The sequence below is a fragment of the Aquarana catesbeiana genome, linkage group LG02 (assembly GCF_042186555.1).
Source record: "Aquarana catesbeiana isolate 2022-GZ linkage group LG02, ASM4218655v1, whole genome shotgun sequence".
Taxonomy (NCBI): domain Eukaryota; kingdom Metazoa; phylum Chordata; class Amphibia; order Anura; family Ranidae; genus Aquarana; species Aquarana catesbeiana.
In genome coordinates, this window is record NC_133325.1 from 536,702,368 (window position 1) to 536,723,402 (window position 21,035).

Sequence of the window (21,035 nt, forward strand, 5' to 3'; positions counted from 1 at the left end):
CTCTTTCAGATAAAAGTGGTCTCTGCGGTGGATTTGCCGCAAGATCACTTTTATCAGTGGCAGGAGAAGGCCCTCCCACCACACTCTGCTTACAGGAGCCGCTGGTAGCGATGGAGATGATCGGGTCCTTTCCCCTCCTTGGCTGGCTGCCGAGTGAGGGAAAGATGGCCCCCACTCGGCTCCATACCATTGACTGGCGGAAGCGACGTCAAACGTCACTTCCGCACAATGCTCTTAAAAGAGAATGTTTTTTTTCAAATTACATTTTTTTTATTGCATTTTAGTGTAAATATGAGATCTGAGGTCTTTTTGACCTCAGATCTCATATTTAGGAGGTCCAGTCATGCTTTTTTTCTATTACAAGGGATGTTTACGTTCCTTGTAATTGGAATAAAAGTGACTCTTTTTTTTTTAAAAGGACAGTGTCAAAATAAAAAATTAAAATTAAAATAAATAAAAAATAAATAAATAAAAATTGAAAGCGCCCCGTCCTGACGAGCTTGCACGCAGAAGAGAACGCATACGTGAGTAGCGACCGCATATGAAAATGGTGTTCAAACCACACATCATCGTGATCATTAGAGCGAGAGCAATCATTCTAGCCCTAGACCTCCTCTGTAACTCAAAACTGGTAACCTGTAAAAATTTTTAAACGTCGCCTATGGAGATTTTTAAGGGTAAAAGTTTGTCCCCATTCCAGAACTTTGAAGCGTGACATGTTGGGTATTAATTTACTCGACATCACATTATTTTTCACAATATAAAAAAAAATTGAGCTAACTTTACTGTTGTCTTATTTTTTAATTCAAAAAAGAGTCTGACACACCGCTACACCGATCTCGGTAAAGAGTCGGCGGAGGCTCTTTACCACGTGATCAGCCGTGTCCAATCATGGCTGATCACAATGTACATAGGAAGAGCCGTTGATCGGCTTTTCCTCACTCGTGACTGACAGACGCGAGTAGAGGAGAGCCGATCGGTGGCTCTCCTCATGGGGGGTCTGTGCTGATTGTTTCTCAGCACAGCCCCCCTCAGATGCCCACTTCAGACCACCAGGGAAGCCACCAGGACCACCAGGGAAGCACATATGTGGATGGCCGGGTACATCCCCCATGGCCATCCACATGTGCCAACATATGCAACAATCAATGCCCATCAGTGCCCACAAATGGGCACCGACTGGCAGCATTATGAAAACAAAAAAATTCAGTGATGCCCAGCAATGCCACCCATCAGTGCCCACCTATCAGTGCCCATCAGTGCCCCCTATAAGTACCCATCAGTGCCACCCATAAGTACCCATCAGTGCTGCATACCAGTGCCACCTATCAGTGCCCATCAGTGCCACTTCATCAGTGCCACCTCATTGGTGCCACCTCATTGGTGCCCATCAGTGCCGTCTTATCAGTGCCCGTCATTGAAGAAGAAAACTTACTTATTTACAAAAAAAATTAACAGAAACAAAGAAAAACTTTTTCAAAATTTCTGGTCTTTTTTTATTTTTTGCGCAAAAAAGTAAAAATCGCAGAGGTGATCAAATACCACCAAAAGAAAGCTCTATTTGTGGGAACAAAATGATAAAAAATGTGTTTGGGTACAGTGTAGCATGACCGCGCAATTGTCATTCAAATTGCGACAGCGCTGAAAGGTGAAAATTGGATTGGGCAGGAAGGTGTAAAAATGGCTAGTATTGAAGTGGTTAAGTGGTTAAATGGAATGGGTTTTTTTTTACAAAGTAAAGGTTTTCTTTTTGATAACAAACATGTTATACTTACCTGCTCTGTGCAAGGGTTTTTCACAGAGCGGCCCTGATCGTCCTTTTCTGGGGTCTCCCAGCAGCACTCCTGACCCCTCCTCTTCATCGAGAGCCGCTTTCCATGGGGGCACTTGTGCAGGCTCGCTCCTGAATCCTGCTGCTGCATCCATTCACACAGACAGCAGGACTCGGCCCCCGCTCCCCCATGTCACTACATTTAATTGACAATGAGATCCAGGGCTGGTGCAAGAATTTTTGACACCCTAGGCGGAACCTCATTTTGCCGCCCCCATTGCCCTGCCAATGTGACAGGAGGTGGCACTATACAGGAAGCATCGGCTCTGACTCTTCTAGCGCTGGCTGCGCCTCTTATTACAGACAGAGCAGCTGCCTGAGACTGAGTTAGTTACATGCTGCAGCCTGCAAAGCATGCAGAAGTGGCGGGAAACCAGTGGCTGGGCGCCCCTAGGCAGCAGTGCACCCTAGGCGGTTGCCTAGTTTGCCTAGCGGTAGCACCGGCCCTGATGAGATCCAATGAGAACCTGAGACAATGGCTGGAGTTGCTGGGCCCGTGAAATTATCGGGTTCAGGTAAGTAAAAAGGGGGACTCTGGGGGGCTGCTGCAGCACAGAAGGTTTTTAAACTAAATGCACACTGCTGAAAAGCCTCAAGACTTTACAACTCCTTATTTTTATAAAAGCGACAATTTCTGAAGTTTCATAACAAGATCTTTTTAGTCCCCTCATCTATATTACATCTGTATCTTGCAAGCAACGAAGACTGCACATTATTCTTATTACATTAGGCATAATAAAGCAAGCGTTTCTCTTAATTGTTTTTATCCCGCTCTATTAGTAGTGATGTCCAGTTCATGAACGAATCGTTCTTTTGAATCGATTCTTTTCAGTGAACTGGATGAATCGATTCATCTGAGTGAACTGATCCGTTTGAAACAGTTCACTATGCACTCAATACATAGTATAGGAGAGCAGAGCAGGCCTGGTAATATGATCCTAGAGTGAGAGAGCTCGGCCCCTCCCTGCAACCAATCAGCATGCTCAAGGCACAGTGACACTCAGGAACTGGATACAAACTTAAAACAAGAGTCAGGAGTACACAGTACACCGAGTTAAAGAATCATACAGGTTACCGAGTTAAAGAATCATACAAGTTATCGAGTTAAAGAATCATAGGAGTTGTTAGAACATAGTACACTGAAAGAACCATGAGTCGCCACCAGTAGAACAATACACTAAATCAATGATCAGGTAGCAGCACTACAATACAGACTGCTTTAGGCTGGGTTCACACTGCTGCGGTGGCAGACATCGCATGTAATTCGCAGCGCACTGCTGTTCATATCACATGCGATGTCTGTGCTGTGCGATATCAGCCATACAGATAGTATGGCTGATATCGCACCGCATTTGGTCCAAACTCGCACAGGACCCTTTTTTTTGTTCGGACCAGAATCGGATCGCATGGGTGTTCACACCTATGCGATCCGATACATGTCCGAATTGTCAGTTCGCAGTGCGATATGCAGGCTGAACTGGGGGTGTCATTAACATTGTATGACACTCCCCAGCAGTTTGCATATGGCAGTGTGAACTGCCGTGCGAGTTGGTGCGATGCGGGAACCCGCAGTAAATTTGCTGCGTTCCCGCACCGCAGCAGTGTGAACCCAGCCTTAAAGACAGAGAGGACAAAGTCAAGATAACAAGCCTCTATGTGATAGTTTGTTGAAGTGACAGGTTCTCTTTATTGCATCTTGCTGCACAAACAGCTGTGTAAACGAAAAGCGGGTTTTTGTGCATGTGAACTGCATTCTGATGGGCCAACTTCACAGTTAAGATTGCTAGCCATCAGATTTGTCCGTAGTCTTTACAGTGCATAATGAGGCCCCTTTCACACTTGTGTGACTTGTCCTGCGACTTGGGACTACAAAGTCGCATGACAAGTGGTACCCCATGATTTCTAATGAGTACCGTTCATATCTGTGTGTCTTCAAGTCACAGCGACTTCAAAGTAGTCACTGCATTACTTTGGTCCTATTTTGATGCGACTTGAGGCAGAGACCTCAAGATTACATAGGTAATTCTTCAAGTCGCATCAAAGTCACGGTAAAAATCGTGGCAAAAATTGCACGACTTTCAAATGGCACAAGTGTGAAAGGAGCCTAACGATTGGATTTTACTACCGTGGTTACTTCGCCCGCCCGTGGTAGTAAAATACGATAATTTTTTCTGTGCATGCGCTGTAAAGATTACGGAAAAATCTGATGGCTAGCAATGTTAACTGTGAAGTTGGCCCATCACCGCTTTTCATCTACACAGCTTTTTGTGCGACACCAAAATTGATGACGCTGGCTGCTCTGACAAATTGTGGTCTGACAGTCTGACACAGCAATAGTATTGTGCTCTGAGCAAGGAACTAAATACAAGTAAATGTCCCCAGGACCTGCCAACCTTCTGTGAAGAATCATCCTTTTGATTCTAATCATTTAAGAAGGTTGAGTCAGAGATTTGGTTCACTTGCTTGTCAGTAGACTCAGCAAGTGAACTGAAGAACCGAAGAATCGATTCATTGAATCGGTTCATTTCAGTGAGTAGTTCGAAATGAACCGATTCACTTAAAAGATCCGGACTTCCCATCACTATCTATTAGCTTTGTAAATCAACTCTCCATTAGGTTTAGCGTGATGACGACATACGCAGCCCTTCTCAAAACTACAAGCGCCAAGCTACAGCAACGGACATGACGCTTTGAAACGTAGGGCGTATACCAGCCAATTATTCCAGATTGACAACCTAGCCAACCAATGGTCATGCTGGAAATGCTCTTCCCGGCCTATCGTGGAATAGGGTGGATACCTTCATGCAAAAATTGCAAGATGGCGCTGAGAATCTCTGTATGAGGACACGATCCCTCCAGAATTCGACATGAAAGGAAAGGAACGCTCCCCGGTTAAGGCCAAGCGGTCCCGGGGGGCGGAGGAGTCCTCTCGCGAACGTTGCGGAAAGAAGTTAAGTTCCACTAGCTGTAGCAACGACAGCGGCTCTGCCGCCAAGAGCTCGGAGGGCAGCAGCAGCAGCGGGCGGCGCGGCCTACATCTAGACAAGGGGCTCTCCAGTAATCGAGATTATGAGTCTTCTGGAAGAGCCCCGGGATTGCACAGCTACGGGTCTCCTGTCGCCAGCAGCGGGAGTAGCAGCAGCAAGGGCGCTGACAACAGAGGCGGAGTGGTCGCCCGGAGCTCGGATGGCCGTGGAGAGGCCGAGTATAAGTCACTGCGGATCAGTGAACTGGGCTCGTCGCTGAGTGATGAAGCGGTAGAGGATGGGCTCTTCCACGAGTTCAAGAAGTTCGGCGACGTAAGTGTGAAAATCTCCCGTTCCGGAGACGAGCGGGTGGCCCTGGTGAACTTTAGGCGCCCCGAAGACGCACGAGCAGCCAAGCACGCCAGAGGCAGGCTGGTTCTGTATGATCGGCCGCTAAAGATCGAGGCGGTGTACACTACGGGCAGCAGCCGGCGTCGGAGCCGCTCCCCTGGGGAAAAAGAGCCGTATAGCAGCATATCGGCTGCAGTGTCCTCATTACCCTCACACCGGCACACGCACGGCCAGCGCGGCCTTTCCCCTGGAGGCCTGGGCTACAGGGACTACAGGCTGCAGCAGCTCGCTCTAGGCCGCTTGCCTCCTCCACCTCCCCCACCGCTCCCTAGAGACCTGGAGAGGGACAGAGACTACAACTTCTATGATAGCAGGATACGGCCTTCCTACCCCTTAGACCCGCGTCTGAACATCCGAGAAGATGATGGCTCAGAGAACGATATAAGAGCCAACAGAACTCTGTTTCTTGGGAATCTGGACGTCAATGTGACAGAAAGTGAGCTGCGCAGGGCTTTTGAAAGGTTCGGTACAATTACTGAAGTGGACATCAAACGAGCCACCCGGGGGCAATCCTCTACCTATGGATTTATCAAGTTTGAGAATTTAGACATGGCTCAAAGAGCAAAACAAGCCATGGCTGGTAAGCCTATTCTCCGCAACTGTATTAAAATTGGCTATGGCAAAGCTACCCCCACCAGCCGGCTGTGGGTGGGTGGGCTTGGACACTGGGTTCCAATGGCATCACTAGCACGTGAATTTGATAGATTTGGCACCATTAGATCTATTGATTACCGTAAAGGGGACAGCTGGGCTTATATACAGTATGAAAGTTTAGATGCTGCTCAAGCTGCTTGTACTCAGATGAGGGGTTTTCCACTGGGGGGAGAGCATAGGAGACTTCGAGTGGACTTTGCTGATGCAGATCATGTTTATCAACCTCCTTATTTGCAACCTTTACCCTTACCCCATTATGACTTGGGGGATGCTTTTGCACATAGAGCTCAGGATTCTCTTAGAGCCAGGGATCGTACATCACCCTTGTTGTACAGAGAAAGAGAAAGGGACTTGTATGGAGATTCAGACTGGGTGCCACTTCCCATTAGAGACCGAAACAGGGTACCCTATGATTCTTTGGAATCATTAGACCGCCGAGTTGATGGCTGGTCTTTGGAAAGGGAGAGAGAAAGAGATGGCATAAACAAAGAGCAGCCTAGGAAACGGAGATTGATTGATGAAGCTCGTCATGTGGACAGATCTCCCGAAAGTGACCGTTCCAGAAAGAGACACTGTACTAGTCCTGACAGAAGCCCTAATGGCAGTGGTGGTCGTGATAGCCGTTACAGCGATACAGATCGTGCAAACAGGACAGAGCAGTCCTCTCCTTCCAGAGACTGGCGGGGAAGTCTTGAACGGGGACTTGAAAGTAAGCGTGATCGAAAGAATTCCAGCCCTGTTGAAAGAGATCGAAAACATCGCATTAGTGAAAATAAAAGTCCATTAAGGAAAGATGAGCGGCTTGAGTCCATCAGTAAAGTGAAATCTCCCCAAAAACAAGACACAAACCAAAATCTCTGCTTGGCTTGGCAAGGGATGCTCCTGCTGAAAAACAGTAATTTTCCGTCCAATATGCATCTGCTTCAGGGTGATCTTGCAGTAGCAACTGGCCTGCTAATTGAGGGATCGACAGGTGGAAAGGTTGCACAGTTAAAAATTACACAAAGACTACGTCTTGATCAGCCCAAACTGGATGAAGTGACACGTCGCATCAAAGTAGCTGGACCCAATGGATATGCGGTTCTGCTTGCTATTCCGGGTACAATTGAGAGCAATTTTACTGGTGATCAAGCAAATTCTACTCAACGCCCTTTGAGAAACCTTGTCTCCTACTTAAAGCAAAAGCAAGCTGCAGGGGTCATTAGCCTTCCTGTGGGAGGCACTAAAGATAAGGAAAACGCAGGAGTCCTTCATGCTTTTCCACCCTGTGAATTTTCCCAGCAGTTCCTGGATTCCACAGCTAAAGCCCTTGCCAAATCAGAAGATGACTACCTTGTTATGATAATAGTACGCGGGGCATCGTAATTAAATGTTTGTATTCAACATAATCTGTTTTCTTTGTATTATGGGATACAGTACAACTTTTTGTTATGGTATTGCTAATCCATTCTATGTGAAGTGATATTGTGCCATGCCTAGCTGAAGTTTTTTGAATAGATCTAGAATCCTGTATTGTAGAAATGATTAACTTTTTTTTTCCTTCTGCCATAACAAAATGGTTTTCTAAATGCTTAAAGTGTTACTAAACCCATAACCGTAAAAAGCTGAATATGCAGTAAAGCATGCTTGTTTTATTCGCTGTGGAACCTAAGGGGTTAATCCGCACTGTGTAAAAAGGCTGTTTGAGCCGGTCTTCTCTGATCCTCCCCTTCCACTGCCCCCAATCCCTCTGATTAGAACAGAGCATTGGGAGAACTCTGCACATGCTCAGTTTGGTGTGTATTGCTAGTTTTATTTTTTTGGGAGGGTGCATGTAATCAGCACAGGGCCAATTAGCAATGTCCACCCGGAGGGTCAGGTCGTGTAGCCTCATAGGACAGTCAGAGTAGAATGAAAACTCCCATAAGCTTTAACCAAACCCTGATAGAAGTAAAGACTACTATATACTGCTGAGAAAAGGTATTTAGACGTTTATTATTACTAAAATAACTGCATTTCTATGTGCTGTGGGGGACCAGATATAGTGAATGCAGGGTCCTGGGTTTAGTAACACTTTAAATCTAGTCTTCTATACCCATTAGCTGTTGGCCTGTAGTGGTCTAATAATTTTGAATGTGTTACTGAAACATATGTAGGTCTTCAAATTCCTTTACTCATATAAGTAAACTCTCACTGTTTCTCAGCTTTAAAAAATATTTACTAAAATGAAGATTTGAGTTTCCCAATCAGCTGAATTAATTATTGCTGAAATATAAATGAACAATGTTTTATCCTCTGTAAACTAGTTTACAGCTAAATGACCATCTGTCTTTAGGGTATCTATAGCTGAATGTGTTTTGAGATTTGCTTTCACTTCCAGCCCTGTATACACATCAGGAAGTGAGAAAATCCTCTGCAAAGAGTGTAAATCCCTTTTTATGGCTTTAGATGCACTAAGATTCAATTTATCCTATTTAATGGCACTAATGGTCACTTGTCTGTAATATTACACTCCTGCATGGAAGATTTTCATCTTAACCAGACATGAGATGGCAATAGTTAGAGAAAATGTGATAGTGTAAGACAGTTTCTTTATTTCAAACCGGCTGTAGAAAAATGAAGGGGAATTGGTAGCGATGGACCTGACGACCGTTTTTGTTTTGCCTAGTATTTTTAAACCAGGCCCAGTGTAATTAGACCGATTTCACACTGAGGCGGTGTTCAGGAGTTTTATTGCTAGAAACAGCGCCTGTAAAGCACCATGAAAACTGCCTCCCATTCACTGCAGTGTGTGCTTTCACACTAGGGTGGTGCACTTGTGGAACGTTTGAAAGTTATGCAAGCAGCATCTTAGGAGCGGGCTGGGAGCGCTGTAAATAGCACTCCAAAAACGCCTCTTCCCATTAAAATGGGCAGTACTTCCAAAGTGCCTTTAAAAACGCTTTGAATGCACCGATAAAATGACCGGAGCTTTAGTGGCGCTGCAGTGTGAAAGGAGTCTTAAAGTGAACCTGTAATCCACTTTAAAGCAAAAATTCTGTCTAACAGTCGCCACCAGATTTTTGAAATTACTAGACTAAGAAAAGGCACCTGTGTGCCTCTGAAATGAGTTTCACTTGATTTCTAGGGGTCTGACATCAGGTCCTGCCATCTGCACCCTTCTGTCCAATTAGAATATCTAAGTGGCCAATAAAGGCATTTTCTCTGGACTGAACTGCAGTTGGCCAGTCTTCAAATGTTTCAAATAGATGACAGGTTTGCTTTTGTTTTATTTTTTTCTGTTTTTGTGGACAGTTTCTGTCTGTTTTTTGTGAGCTGTAGATTTTGCCTGTAGTTTGATATTCATGATCAAGTAATTCTCAAGATGCAGGTTTGATTCTCTATTGGTGAGCCTATCTGGCTACTGCATGCAAGTTGTATAGGTCACACAGTATAAACCCTTTTCTTCCCCAGAAATTTATCAGTTAATATTTCCTCAAGCCAAGCACCCAGTTTAGAAGTAATGGGACTGTTTTATGACAGATGAAAATGTTAGGGTTGCCCGTTGTAGCCTGTCATGTTCAATTTTTTTTTTCTTTTGCAGGCTATAGTGTAAAAACGAAGGGGCTTGAAACTAAGCTAAAACATTTTTTCCAGTTTGCAGAGAGCAGTCCAAAGAACTATTGCAGTGAATGTATGAAATTACAATTTCACATAATGTATAGACACTCGTTTTCTGTATGTAGAGAAGTTCAGTGTCTTAGACATTCAAGCTATAACAACTTTTGTTCTCTCCTGTTTGTGGACAGGACAAGCCTGGCTCTTGCAAACTGAATTAATATCCTCACTGGCCATAATTGTTGATAAATGTTGGTGAGAACATTGTTCACATCTACCAGCAGTTCTTGCTGTAATATGTTGTTGCAATAAGTAATGTGATTCTTTTCCAGAGCCCCTTTTATGTAATGTTTTCCATATCTGTGGCCAAATAAACATTTTGCAGTTGTATTTTAAGTATTAGATTGCTTTAGCCTAGTATTTACAGTAGTACTCTGAGGGGATCAGGGGTCTCCAAACCTTTTAAACAAAAGGCCAATTTACTGTCGTTCAGAGGGGCCAGACTGTAGCCAGTGGGAGTACAAAATTCTACAATTTCAGTGGGAATAGCCCATGTCTCAGGCTAAGTAGTTGGTGGGACTAAAAATGACATAGTATTTATGATCAGTAGGAGGAAAAGTAGTGCTCCCTCATTGATATTAGTGGGAGGAATTATGCCTCATCAATGTTAGTGGGAGGAATAGTTCCCCATAATCGGTGTCTGCAGAAGAAATGGTGCTCCAATGTTGGTGTCAGTGGTAGGAATAGTGCCTCATTAGTAATAGTAGAAGCAATCGTTCCTCATAACAGTGGGAGGAACATTGCCCCAAAGGCCAGATAAAGGTAAGCAAAGGGCCACGTTTTGAAGACCACTGATCTAGATAAACAAATGGTACTGACTGAAAAGCGGGGCTTCTCTACATGTTTAAAATTGGCAATCTGTGTGGTAGAACTTTTATAAAGAGCAAGATTTCTAGGGCATTATCTGTGATGCACCACCTGTGACTTGTTAAGGGTAATTGTGCTACTTTTTGCAAACCTTGCATTTGCAGATCTAGACAGCTTTGATTTTGCTATTTTTTTTTATCGTAAAATACAACTGGATAGAGGTTTGTTTTATATTGAAACTGCATTACATTGAACCAGTAGAATGGGGAATGTACAGTCTAGTCTACAAGCTTGTAAGCTGTTTAACTTATGCTTTACTACTTCTGTACTGCTTGGATTCACAGTGGGCCTAGCAGTAGACTGGTTTTAAAACTGTAGGGGGGTCTAGATTTTCTAATCTCACTGCTTTGAGCCCATGAAGATTTTAAGTAGTCCTCCCCTGCACACTTTTTTTTCCTTCCATAGTGAAGTCATGGTCCCCCATTGGTCTTTTGGTAATGGCAAGGTGATGGTGTTGGAGTACCTTTTCCCTGGAAATAATGTACATGCATCTGCTTTGTTAATGTTAAGTGGGTGAGGCAGGGCAATATAAAGGGTGTTTCCCCCCCCCCCCCCCCCCCCCCCGCAAGTGCCCTGCAGCACTACAAATCTCACACTTGTGGTAGTTTGGTTAACTACTAGTTTGCATACTTTTAAATAAATGACTTCCAAATCTGAAATATAACTTTTTTTTTTTTTTTTTTTTGTGTAAATTTTTTATAGGCAGTTTATGTAAACTAGGTGTTTAACCCCGATACATGGGACTCCTGCTGTTAGGTGTAGGTGCACCTTCCAGCCCTGGCACAAGCAACCTGTAAAATTGTTGCGGCTGGATGGTGCACAGTGTTACTAAAATTTGAGACCGTGTGTGCCCACTGATGAATGCCCAGGACCCAGACTTCTTGAGTTGTGGGCATTTATCCCTGAGCATAGTATACTATCCTAAGCCTTGGTAACGCTCGGTACAGCTGTCAGCTTCTCAATGTTTTATAGTCTGCCAGCAGTGGGGCTGAGTGTTTGCCTTCCTCCAGCACCTAAACACTGGAGTCTCATGCGTTGGGGCTAACGCACCCAGTGTGCATGAGGCCATAGGGTTTATCCAGTTTTCCCAAATATATTGAATCCTGTGCAGTTTGGCACATACAGTTAAGTCTGTATGTGATTACTTAGTGGCAAAGTTTGTGCAGGGTGTGTTATCCATTTTTTTGATTAAAAAAAAAAAAATCTGAATAACACTTGGTCATATTTGTTTTGCAAATTGCTTAATGATCATTTTACAAAAACAAGGTAATAAAACCTCAGCTATGTCACATTCCTATGATAGTGCATGCTTTTTGGTGTTGTAGCTTATAATTCATTTTACATATAAATTTGTAGGAAGCAGGAGTCCTCCTATAGGGTTTTTTTTTTTTTTTTTTTTTTTTTTATATATATACATTTTGTTGCTCAAATGCTAAAAAGGAAATCTTCGATGCTCATACAATGGCCATTTCCTAGCTTGCACCCATTTAATCAGTGTATATTTTGTGAGCTTTCACTTCAAAGCATGACCACCATTGTATGTGTTGCAATTGTCCTGTATTTATCTTTACTGTTTGACTGTATCCCATAATCAAGTTTTAGGTCTGTAGATATGCTTGATAAATGTAGAAAAAATATTAAACTGAATTTTGTGCACATATTCTATAAAATACAAATTTAGTGGATTTACATATGTCCTTTTTAAGCCCATTGAAGTTGGATTCATAATATTTTAAATTTTAAAGCGGAGGTCTGCCCACCGCTGCAAAAATTAAAAGCCAGCAGCTAAGCATACTGCAGCTGCTGACTTTTTTAATAGGACACTTACCTTTCCTGGAGTCCAGCGATGTTGGCAACGCAGCTGTTTCCGTCAGGTGCTGCCGCCGCCATAGCCATTAAGGGAACCCGGTAGTGATGCATTATGGCTTCATGCCGGGTCCCTACTGCACATGCTTGAAGAACCCGCTGCGCTCTCCTACTGGCCCAGCAGCGGGGGAAGGAGTGTAGCGGCGACGTCAGCAGTTGAGACTACAGCGCCCAACCCCCCCCCCCCCCCACGAAAGGTGCCAAACATGGCACCGGGGGGGGGGAGACAATGAGCGAAAGTTCCACTTTTGGGTGGAGCTCCACTTCAAAGCTATATAAAAAATAGTCCTTGCAAGCCTTTAGTTTGTGTTTTTTAATGCAAAGAATTCAAGCTCTTGAAAATAGAGATTTGACAGAGATGGGCTTAATGATGCTACCTGTGTCCCGAAAGGTGATCTGTCAGGTCACTCTTCATATGGCTAAGGGAACTCTTCGAATAGTTGGATCAGTGTGGTGTGGTAATATACCTACACCTTGCATAAGGGGTAAGTAAATGTAAAGGTCCACCTGTATGAGGACAAACCTCTAACTGGTAACACAAGAGGATGAGTCCACAATGGTGGTCTTAGTTACACCAACAAATTTTTAAAAATGAATAATATTTAACCAGGGATAATAGTAAATCCAACCTCGTATTAATCCAAAATACTAAAACATAAGTCCAGAATTAATCATAAGTGAAAACTCTATATGTGTATAACCTTAATATTGTAAATTGTCCAAATAACGAGTGATATAAAGCCTATATGTGCTCAAACTATTAAATTGGGTGTAGCAAAAGTTTTTTTTCAAAAAATGCACCACAGAAATCGCACCAATTGCAAAAAAACGCATGTATACAGCTGTTCCAATGTGAATGATTGTTCGTGCTTTAACAGTTTATTGCAGGTGAGTTTTGTGCTCGCAGCTCTTGACAGGTGACTTGCGTGCTGCCCCTCATGGGTCCCCACTCTCCAGCTCTTATAACCCCTGCAGGGGTAATACGTATGTAGATCCACAATCTAGACCAGTGTTCCCAGGTTCCAGCATCTGCAGTTTCTCAGGCGTCCTTTGGATTTCCAGACAGTGGCAGATTATATACAGCTATACTCCTCATGGAAGAGAAAAAATGGCTCCCATAGTGTGGTATCCAAAGAATATTCAGTTTTATTAAAAATTGTTTTAAAAAAATATAAAAAACAGATATAAAAACAAAGTCCATACAGCATAGGTGTTTCTAGCACAAAAAAACAGCCCTATTTGATGAGTAGCAAGAGGAACTCGAGCTGTGGATTTGCAGCGTGCGCTTTAACTGCGTTCCGCCCACTAGCTCTGGTTCCCGGAAGTGATGGTGTGTGCATGGCGGTGCCGTACGCATTTCGTCAGACGTCTTCAGCGGTGGTGCCATCTTACTACACCCTACGCTTAATATGGGAGAGCGGCTCTGTAGATCCCACCCCCCTTGACTCTAAATGCAACCAATCCATAACGGGGGACGGAGTGTTCCCAAAAGGTGCAGAATAATCAATGCTACACTAATGGATCCAAACCGGCATGTGTATAAATTTAAAATATATATATATATATATATGTAATAGATTAAGCCCCGCTCTCCCATACTACCTATGGACATTACAATGTATGTATTATATTTTTTACATTTGGAACGGCTGTATGCATGTTGTGTGGTGGGGGTTTTTTTTTTTTTTTTTTTTTTTTTTTGCTACACCCAATTTAATAGTTTTAGAGCACACATATGTTTTATATCACCCATTGTTTGGACAATTTACAATATTAAGGTTATACATATAGAATTTTCACTTATTAATTCTAGACTTATGTTTTTAGTATTTTGGATTAATACGAGGTTGGATTCACTATTAGTTAAATATTTATTTTTTTTAAACGTATTGGTGTAACTAAAACCACCATTGTGGACTCATCCTCTTGTGTTGCCAGTTAGAGGTTTGTCCCCATACAGGTGGACCTTTACGTTTACTTAACCCTTATGCAAGGTGTAGGTGTATTATCACACCACACTGATCCAACTATTCGTGGAGTTCCCTTTGCCATATAAAGAGTGACCTGATCACCTTTCGGGACACAGGGCCATTAACCCCATCTCTGTCAAATCTCAATTTTCAAGCGCTTATGGGAGCCTTTTAGGGGAGGCTGCAACCTTTACATTCATCCTAAGCGCGGTACCCTCTATTCTTATCAAAGAATTCAAGCTGTCTAAAATCTAATAACTCAGCACTACCTTTTCACTTAAAGTTAATCTGTCAGACATTGTAGACTAAAGTTAGTGTGCAAATAGCACAAGATGTATGCTATTTTTGTTAGCCCAAAAACTCTAATTTGTTGCCCCATTTGGAGGAACACAGCTAAAGCTTGTTTGGCTGAACAACTCCTGTGGATCACAGGAGTGCATACCATTCTGCAATCCTGTGACCAGTTTTCAGCAGACAGTAGGCTGAAGCCCGCTTTCGACTGATGTCAGAGCTGATTCAGGCTCGGGAAAGAACGTGGCCATATGGTCGGGATCCGCGCCACATGCCTGGATTGGCACTTGGCTCAGCCTCTCAGCGAGTCCCTGAGAGCTTCAGCCAGCGGCCCTCCCCACAGCCCAGTGCTCCAGTGAGGGGGGGGGGGGGGGCAGAGAGCGGTGCCTGATAGTCACCAGCTCTCTGCTCAGGGAGCTCTAAGAACCAAGCGATCAGCGGTGTTTGATCGCTCGGTTCTCAGCCTTAGAGCCGGCAGGGGACAAATGCAGCATCGGACTGATGCTGCTTCCACCTAGGTAATTATGATTAGAAAGGGAAAAAAAAAATCCCCATACTTTTAAGTGTGTGGTGTTGTGTTTTTTTTTTTTTTTCCTCTCCATTAGGGGTTGTACGTCGATTTCAGGAAGTTCTGCTGATAATCATTTGCTTGTCTAAACTACCGTATTGGCCACTAAGGCACTCCTTTTAGACTGGAAAATGTCAATTGGCCAGGCCCAGCCCTGCAGTCACAGATTCCCCCTCTCCCCAGCTAATAGCATCCTATGGTATCTGCTGTCAGGTTGGACTTGAAGTGTATTTAAACCAGAAAAGGGTTTTTTTGTAATGCAGCTTTCCAAGTTCTTAGATGTAGTGGTTCATTTTGGTTTTATTTCTTTCTTCATCTGGTGATCCTGCAAGTAACACACTTCCTGTGCTTGTGACATTGCTTACCCAAATATACTGCTTCTTTTGGAAGGGAAGTATTAGAACTACAGAACCTTACCCTCGCCTCGTCTCCATAATGTAATGTGGAGGGGTTCTGTAGTAGAGGTGAACTGGGCAGGGCTAATAACATAGTTCGTGGGAACCTATAAACTCACAGGATTTTTTACAGAATCAGCAGGTGTTTGTGCAGTTATCAAACTGTTATACATAAAAACAAAAAAAAAAAAAAAAAACTTCCGATTTGTATATCAAATAAGTTCACTTTAACGTGTTAAGTCATAGGTTTGCTTTAAGGAATGAATCGGTCATTTTTACATTACAGCAGCATAAAATTTATAATCTAAAAAAAATGACCTTCTGTGGGCTAATGGTGGCTTGATAAAATGGTTGCAGAGCAGTCTTTTTAAATCTGACACTACAAAAAATTGTCCCCCCTTTTTTAGAGCTTATGCACACTGCTGTACATTAAAAACAAATGCATTTTCAAATCCTCGCCCTGCATTTTGAAGGCATGCAAAGCCGCATTAAAAAAATGTTTGTTGCATTGCATGCATATTACTAGTGTTTTGAACGCATTGGTGAGGTGCACAAGCCCTAATACATGTTATGTTCATACAAAAAGCTTTGTACATCTATTTTTAGTATTCATTCAATAGCAATTTTTCTGTTCCAAAGAATAGTCTTTACATCTTATTCTGCACCATCTGCCCCCGTTTATTTTATTTTTTTTTTTCCTTTTTGACATGCATTTTTTGTTCTGAAGATGGTCATTTAGTATTGTCAGTCATTATGGATAGACTGCGAATGCAATGCAAAAAAAATGCAGCCTTTTTTTTTTTTTCCATACAACGTATACCATGCCCCTGCACTGTGTGATATCCTTTGCTGTAATATGCTAGGGGTGGGGCAATGCAGTGTGTGCTGGGGTGCCATTAATAACGAATGGCACCGCAGTTGTCTAGATGCATTACAGTAATGGGCCTTTGAATGCGCAAGTCTGAATGGGTCTTATGAACCCAACCTAGAATTGGGGGATTTTCAAAGTTTTGATAAGGTCTTATATGTACGTACTGTGTGTTTTAATAGGAGAGATGTGAAATAAATACTCCTAATCTCAGGGCACCAAAGTCAGTTTAGTTATGGGAAAACAGAAATGGGTGTAGTGGTTTACGGCCTAAGGGAAAGGCTTTAGCTTTGAGGAAAAAATAGCACCTGTAAGACCCCTTTCACACTAGGGCGCTACAGCGCTAAAAATAGCGCCTGAAAAGCGCCCTGAAACAGCTGCTGCAATCTCTCCAATGTGAAAGCCCCGAGGCCTTTCACACTGGAGCGGTGCGCTGGCAGGACGCTGAAAAAAGTCCTGCTAGCAGCATCTTTGGAGCAGTGAAGGAACTGCTCCTGCCCATTGAAATCAATGGGGCAGCGCGGCTATACTGCCGGCATAGCGCTTCTGCAGTGGCGCTTTGCGGGCGGTTTTAACCCTTTTTCGGCTGCTAGCGGGGGTTAAAACTGCCCCACTAGCGGCCGAATGTTTGCGTTAAAGATTTAATAGGGGCTGTAAAGCTATAAAACTGACAATGCCTAAAGTTATTTTTTAAAGCAATTGTCTCCCTACAGAATATTTTCCCTATGTGAATATTCTTATTCTTCCAGTGGTCTGTGTGGTGGAAGCCATTGCTTCCCTAATTCCTAGCCGCTGGAGGTATTCAACCCTTTGGATGGGTCGAATACTTGTCACATCAAAAGCAGTGTGTAACATGCCATGAATGGAGAACGGCAAAGTAGCAGGTTTTTAAATAATGGGCTGCTGGAAAGGTAAACGGTCACTTTTTTTCCATTCCTTTTTTTTTTTTTTTTTGCCTTCTGTTTAGAAATTACCCCGTAGTGACGTGGTTGTTTTAAATTACAGTGCATGTGCTGGTATCACTGTTGGGTGAGTTTCCTAACCAGTTCAGGCAACTCATTTTAGAAAGGACAGATATCATCCTACATCTCCAAGTATACTATCCAAAGGGAAAGCTTTAAGGAAGCCAAAAGGGCTGTGTCTTGTGTGTGCTAGCCAATGTCTCATGCAGTACATGTTAAGTGCTGTAGAAGTCTTTTGACTTTATTCTGCTTTTGCATTTCTGTAAGGCCCCTTTCACACTGGGGCGGTAGGGGGCGTCGGCGGTAAAACAGCGCTATATTTAGCGCTGTTTTACCGCGGTATTCGCCCGCTAGCGGTGCGGTTTTAACCCCCCGCTGGCGGCCGAAAAAGGGTTAAAACCCCTCGTATAGCATGGCTATAGCCGCGGTATAGCCGCGCTGTCCCATTGATTTCAATGGGCAGGAGCGGTGAATACACCGCTCCTTCACCGCTCCAAAGAAGCGGCTGACAGGAGATTTTTTTTCCCGAGGGCTTTCACACTGAACAAACAGCGGAGGCTGTTTAGGGGCGGTTTGCAGGCGCTATTTTTAGCGCAATAACGCCTGCAAACCGCCCCAGTGTGAAAGGGGTCTAATATTTTGTCAAGCGTAGATAAAAGCAGAAAACCAATTTGCAGCTGTATATACTATGGTTGCTGTCATATTGTGCATTTTTTTTGGGCAGAACATTTAAAACTGTCTTATGCGTTTAAGTCAGCACTGTGTAATATGCACTATAAAGTACAAGGGAAAAAAAGGTACTATAAAGTACCTTTGGTCATGCGGAAAATCTGTTTTACTGCAGGAACAATCTGGCTTTTAGCGGTTTGGGGAAGAGTAGGCAAACCTCTTCTCCCTTTAAACAAAGCAGAGCTTAAGTCTGAGCGATGTGTCACCGGGTCTGTGTGCTGTTGTGTGAAAGAGCAGGGGTCATGGTTGAGTTTATTTATATACCTACCTAAAGGCAAAACTTTCTTTTCTAGTGGAGATGAATTGTGTTGGTGTATCTTCCTCCAGCCCCATCTGCCCCTCTTAGGGAGAGTCATCCTCTTTTTGTCCTGTTTGCTGCCAGAACAGTAATGGGGGGGATCCTTCCAATGGGGACACTGGTGACCTGGGGGACTTCAATGGATTCCCCTTAATTTGCAGGGATTTCCTCTCGCTTGTGGTTTTTACTGTGGGTCAGGAAGTGATGGTAAATCTCCCTAATGGGACACAGATGGCAAAAAAATTTACTTTATCCAAAATGTAAATACGTTTTGCCTATAGTTCTACTTTTAATATTCAATATTTGAGCATATTAGAGGTTTCCGTTCATGTTGGAAGATGTGCTCTTCTTTCCAGTGCATACTGTGCAGATACAGTGCAAAAAAGTATTCATAGCGCTTCTCTTTCCACATTTTTGTTATGTTAGAACTTTATTCCAAAATGGAATAAATTCATTATTTTCCTCAAAATTCTACAAACCGTACCCCATGATGACAACGTGAAAAAGATTTGTTTGAAAACTTTGCAAATTTATTAAAATGAAAAAAAAAAATCATATGTACAAAACTATTCACAGCCTTTTGCTCAGTACTTTGAAGCACCTTTGGCACCAATTACAGCCTCAGGTATTTTTGAGTATGATGCTACAAGCTTGGCACACCTATTTTTGGGCAGTTTCTCCCATTCTTCTTTGCAGAACCTCTCAAGCTCCATCAGGTTGGATGGGGAGCAGAGTTGCACAGCCATTTTCAGATCTCTCCAGAGATGTTCAGTCGGGTTCAAGTCGGGTTCAAGTCTGGGCTCTGGCTGGTCCACTCAAGGACATTCACAGATTTGTCCCTTAGCCACTCCTTTGTTTTCTCGGCTGTGTGTTAAAGGGTCATTGTCCTTTTGGAAGATGAATCTTTGCCCCAGTCTGAGGTCCAGAGCGCTCTGGAGCAGGTTTTCACCAAGGATGTCTCTGTACATTGCTGCATTCATCTTTCCCTCAATCCTGACTAGTCTCTCAGTTCCTGCTGCTGAAAAATATCCCCACAACATGATGCTGCTACCACTATACTTCACTGTAGGGATGGTATTGACCAGGTGATGAGCGGTGCCTGGTTTCCTCCAAACATATGGTGCTTGCTATTCAGGTCAAAGTGTTCAATCTTTGTTTAATCAGACCAGATGGTCTGAGTCTCCTTCAGGTGCCTTTTGGCAACTCCTGGTGGGCTGTTATGTGCCTTTTTTTTTTTTTGTCACTCTGACAAAGACCCTTCTCCCCCAATCACTCAAGCTTGGCCCACTCTAGGAAGAGTCCTGGTGGTTCCAAACTTCTTCCATTTTACAGATGGAGGCTGCAGAAATCTGTATCCTTCCCCAGATCTGTGCCTTGATACAATCCTGTCTGGGGTCTACAAACAAATCCTTGGACTTCATGGCTTGGTTTGTGCTCTGCATGCACTGTTAATGGTGGGACCTTATATAAACAGGCGTGTGCCTTTCCAAATCATGTCCAATCAACAAGGGCTGGGGAGAAAAATTATTTAAATCTTGAATCGAGTTGAGAGGTCAAATCGATTCAAAATTTAAGCAAATAGATTTTTTTTTTCGAAAATTTTTTATTATTTTTTTCACCGCGCCAGTCTTGGCCTAGCCAGGCTTTGGCCTAGTCCGCAAGGCCGCGTCTAAAAACTCCTGCCTGCAGCTCCTCGGGACCGGTGCGGTGTCCACAAAAAAAAAAAACTCGATTCAAATCGTTAATCAAGTGTGTTTTTTTTTTTTTTTTTTTTTTTTTTTTTTTTTAAATCTCCCAGCCCTACGATCAACTGAATTTACCACAGGTGGACTCCAATTGTAGAAACATCTCAAGGCTGATCAGTGTAAACAGGATGCACCTGAGCTCAATTTTGAGTGTTATGGCAAAGAAAGGCTGTGAATACTTATGTACGTGTGTGAGAAAATATATATATATATATATATATATATATATATATATTTATTTATATTACAAACTTTTATGGAGTAATGTTATTTTGGTATAGGGCTGTAAACCTAAAATGTGGTAAAAGTGAAGCGCTGTGAATACTTTACGGATGCACTGTATTTTCCAGGCTTGCTTAAGACCCCTTTCACACTGGGGCGTTTTTCAGGCGCTTTAGTGTTAAAAGCGCCTGAAAGAAGCCTCATCTACAATCCCAATGTGAAAGCCAGAGTGCTTTCACACTGAGACCCCTTTTACACTGGGGTGTTTTTCAGGCACTTTAGCGTTAAAAAAAAGTGCCTGAAGGAAGCCTCATATGCAATCCCAATGTGAAAGCCTGAGTGCTTTCACACTGGGGCGCTGCCTTGGCAGCGCGTCAAAAAAAAGTCCTGCAAGCAGCTTCTTTGCAACGTTTTCATGTTTTTGCCACCGGGCTGGGTGCGCCGATGGACCGAGCCCTTTCACACTGCCAGCGCCCGAAAAATGCCTGGAAAAATGCCACAGTGTGAAAGGAGTCTTAAGCGGCTCTTTACCAGCGTTTTTCGGGCGCTGGCAGTGTGAAAGGGCTCAGGCTTTCACATTGGGATTGCAGATTAGGCTTCTTTCTTTAACGCTAAAGCGCCTGAAAAACGCCCCAGTGTGAAAGGGGTCTTTAAGCTTTCTAACGTGACAATGAATGTCGTTAAAATGTTTTACATGTTTGGGTAGTATGATGCAGTAGATATATGCCTCTGTATAAAGTGTCTGAAGGATGAATA

At 43.3% G+C, this 21,035-nt stretch overlaps 1 protein-coding gene across 5 annotated transcripts in view; it reads left to right on the top strand.

Moving 5' to 3' along the window:
• The first annotated feature begins 4,620 nt into the window (after window positions 1-4,620).
• Window positions 4,621-21,035, top strand: part of RBM15 (RNA binding motif protein 15) — an 80,487-nt gene continuing 64,072 nt past the window's right edge. For all 5 annotated transcript variants that reach the window (XM_073615863.1, XM_073615861.1, XM_073615864.1 and 2 more), the window contains exon 1: window positions 4,621-7,233. In XM_073615863.1, coding sequence (XP_073471964.1) covers window positions 4,699-7,227 — 2,529 coding nt within the window. In that variant the 5' untranslated portion in view covers window positions 4,621-4,698 and the 3' untranslated portion in view covers window positions 7,228-7,233. The remainder of the gene's footprint in view (window positions 7,234-21,035) is intronic.